At 47.9% G+C, this 1,954-nt stretch overlaps 1 protein-coding gene across 1 annotated transcript in view; it reads right to left on the minus strand.

Moving 5' to 3' along the window:
• The window catches only part of Hdac1 (histone deacetylase 1), a 30,720-nt gene that overhangs the window by 5,924 nt on the left and 22,842 nt on the right, over positions 1 to 1,954 (minus strand). The window contains exons 5-6 of the mRNA XM_010621560.3: positions 1,275 to 1,413; positions 692 to 833 (exon numbers count right to left, since the gene is read on the minus strand). Coding sequence (XP_010619862.1) covers positions 692 to 833; positions 1,275 to 1,413 — 281 coding nt within the window. The remainder of the gene's footprint in view (positions 1 to 691; positions 834 to 1,274; positions 1,414 to 1,954) is intronic.

The following is a 1,954-nucleotide window of genomic DNA, read 5'->3' on the forward strand; positions in this document are numbered from 1 at the left end:
CTTTCTTTTCTTTCTTTCTTTCTTTCTTTTTTTTTTTTTTGTACTGGGGATCAAACATGGGTCCTTGCGCTTGAGAGGCAGGCGATGGAACCACTGAGCTAAATCCCTGGCCCCAATCATCTCCTTTCTAGGGAAGCAAGGGGGAAGTTCTTCTAACTTCAAAACAGTAAATCATTGCCACTTTTTAACCAAAGGGTTACTGGCATGGCAAATATCCAGCTTCACTGTATTCATTCTAAGAGAGCAGATGGAACAGTTCAATTGAATAGTTTCAACAAGGGAAGATGTCTGTTTACTATTATTTTATGTGCTTTTCTGGGGAGAGCCCATCATTTTGAGTCAGATGGCCCAAGGGGAAGATGATCTAAAAATGTTAAGAACCCTTGAGATGATCCAGGAGCCCTAATTCCTAGCCCCACACTCAAGCTTTACAGAATATTAGGATAGTGCGATGCAACGCAGCTGTGGCCAGAAGGAAAGTACATGTCAGACTTCCCCACTTTTCTGACCCCTTGGGTCCCATCATTCCCTTCCTCCAAGAGAGTTAAAAACCCTGTGTCGGGTGCCCCAGACTGCAGTGTGGTGTTCTAAATGGCAGAAGAGGCAGGAAGTGGTTTTTAGTGGCATAGGATAGGAGAGTTAGAGCTGGTAGCTGAGGGTGAGCTGGTTGGCCCCTAAAGGGAGTTCTCACCCGTAGGTCCCCAGTTCCTGGGAAGTACTCTCCATACTTATGAAAGGACACAGTCATGACCCGGTCTGTGGTATAGAAGGCCTCTTCCACGCCATCGCCATGGTGAATATCAATGTCAATATACAGCACTCTCTGGTGATACCTAGGATCAGAAGGGCGTCAGGGGTCTGGGGGCTCTTTAGGGATGGGACGCGCCAAGGGCGCCAGGTCCCAGCTTACCGGGCTGGCTGCCTCCCTCAGGTATCTCTAAGCACCAGAGACGTGGAAACTGGCTGAAGGAAGGTGGAAGAGCGGCAGGGTGTCTCCAGAGGCCTGACCAAGCCGACCAAGTCCGATCTTCCTACTCTATAGCCAGGGTCAACTCCGGCCACACAGGGACACTCTGGAGGCAGGATCTGAGCAGCGCCTGCCCCTGATCTTTCCGTGGGCTCAGATCAAACCAAGACCGCCAGAGACACTCACTGAACACATCCTAGCCAGCACATCGTAGGAAAAGCAAACTAGGGAGGCAAGCCCATGGGGAGAGGAAAGTGGGAACCTGGCCTAAAGTGCTCCTCCAAAGGACAAGGCCAGGCAGGCATACTTTAGCAGTTCCAGGATGGCCAAGACGATATCATTGACGTAACAGAAGCCAGATGCCTCGGACTTCTTTGCGTGGTGCAGGCCCCCAGCCCAATTCACAGCGATGTCCGTCTGCTGCTTATTAAGTTTCACAGCACTTGCTGGGCATGGGAAGAGAGAACATAAGCCTGTTACTAAGCCACTCTCCCCTGCCCCCAAGAAGCCCAAAGAACCCAGAGAGAGGTAAGACTTGTCTATTCAACAGCTGTATTGTCCACTTACAAGAAACCTTGCTCCCTCCCACCCTATCCCAACAGGGAATAAACATGATACTGGCTATTCTTGAAAAACTATTTCCCAAACCAAGGATGATAACCCATTAGTAGGTCTTAAAATTGATTTAGTGGGTCACGCTTGTGTGTGTAAAGCAAAATAGAGTAGAATAAAAATATCTGAGTAATAGTACGGGTAACTGGCCTTCTCCAAAGACACTGACTTAAAAAATGCATGTTTATGTGTGTGTAAAACACACACTCATATGTCCTGAGTTGCACGTGTAAAAATATTTTTTACTATGATTCCCTGTTAAAAATTTTGGGAAAGGAAAAAAAAAATTGCGGGGGAAAGGTCTGGGGATGTAGCTCAGTGGTTCCATCACCTGCTTCATAAATGCAAGGTCCCGTTCGATCCCCAGTACCAAAA

The sequence above is a fragment of the Fukomys damarensis genome, unplaced genomic scaffold (assembly GCF_012274545.1).
Source record: "Fukomys damarensis isolate Sample0158 unplaced genomic scaffold, DMR_v1.0_HiC HiC_scaffold_23, whole genome shotgun sequence".
NCBI lineage: Eukaryota > Metazoa > Chordata > Mammalia > Rodentia > Bathyergidae > Fukomys > Fukomys damarensis.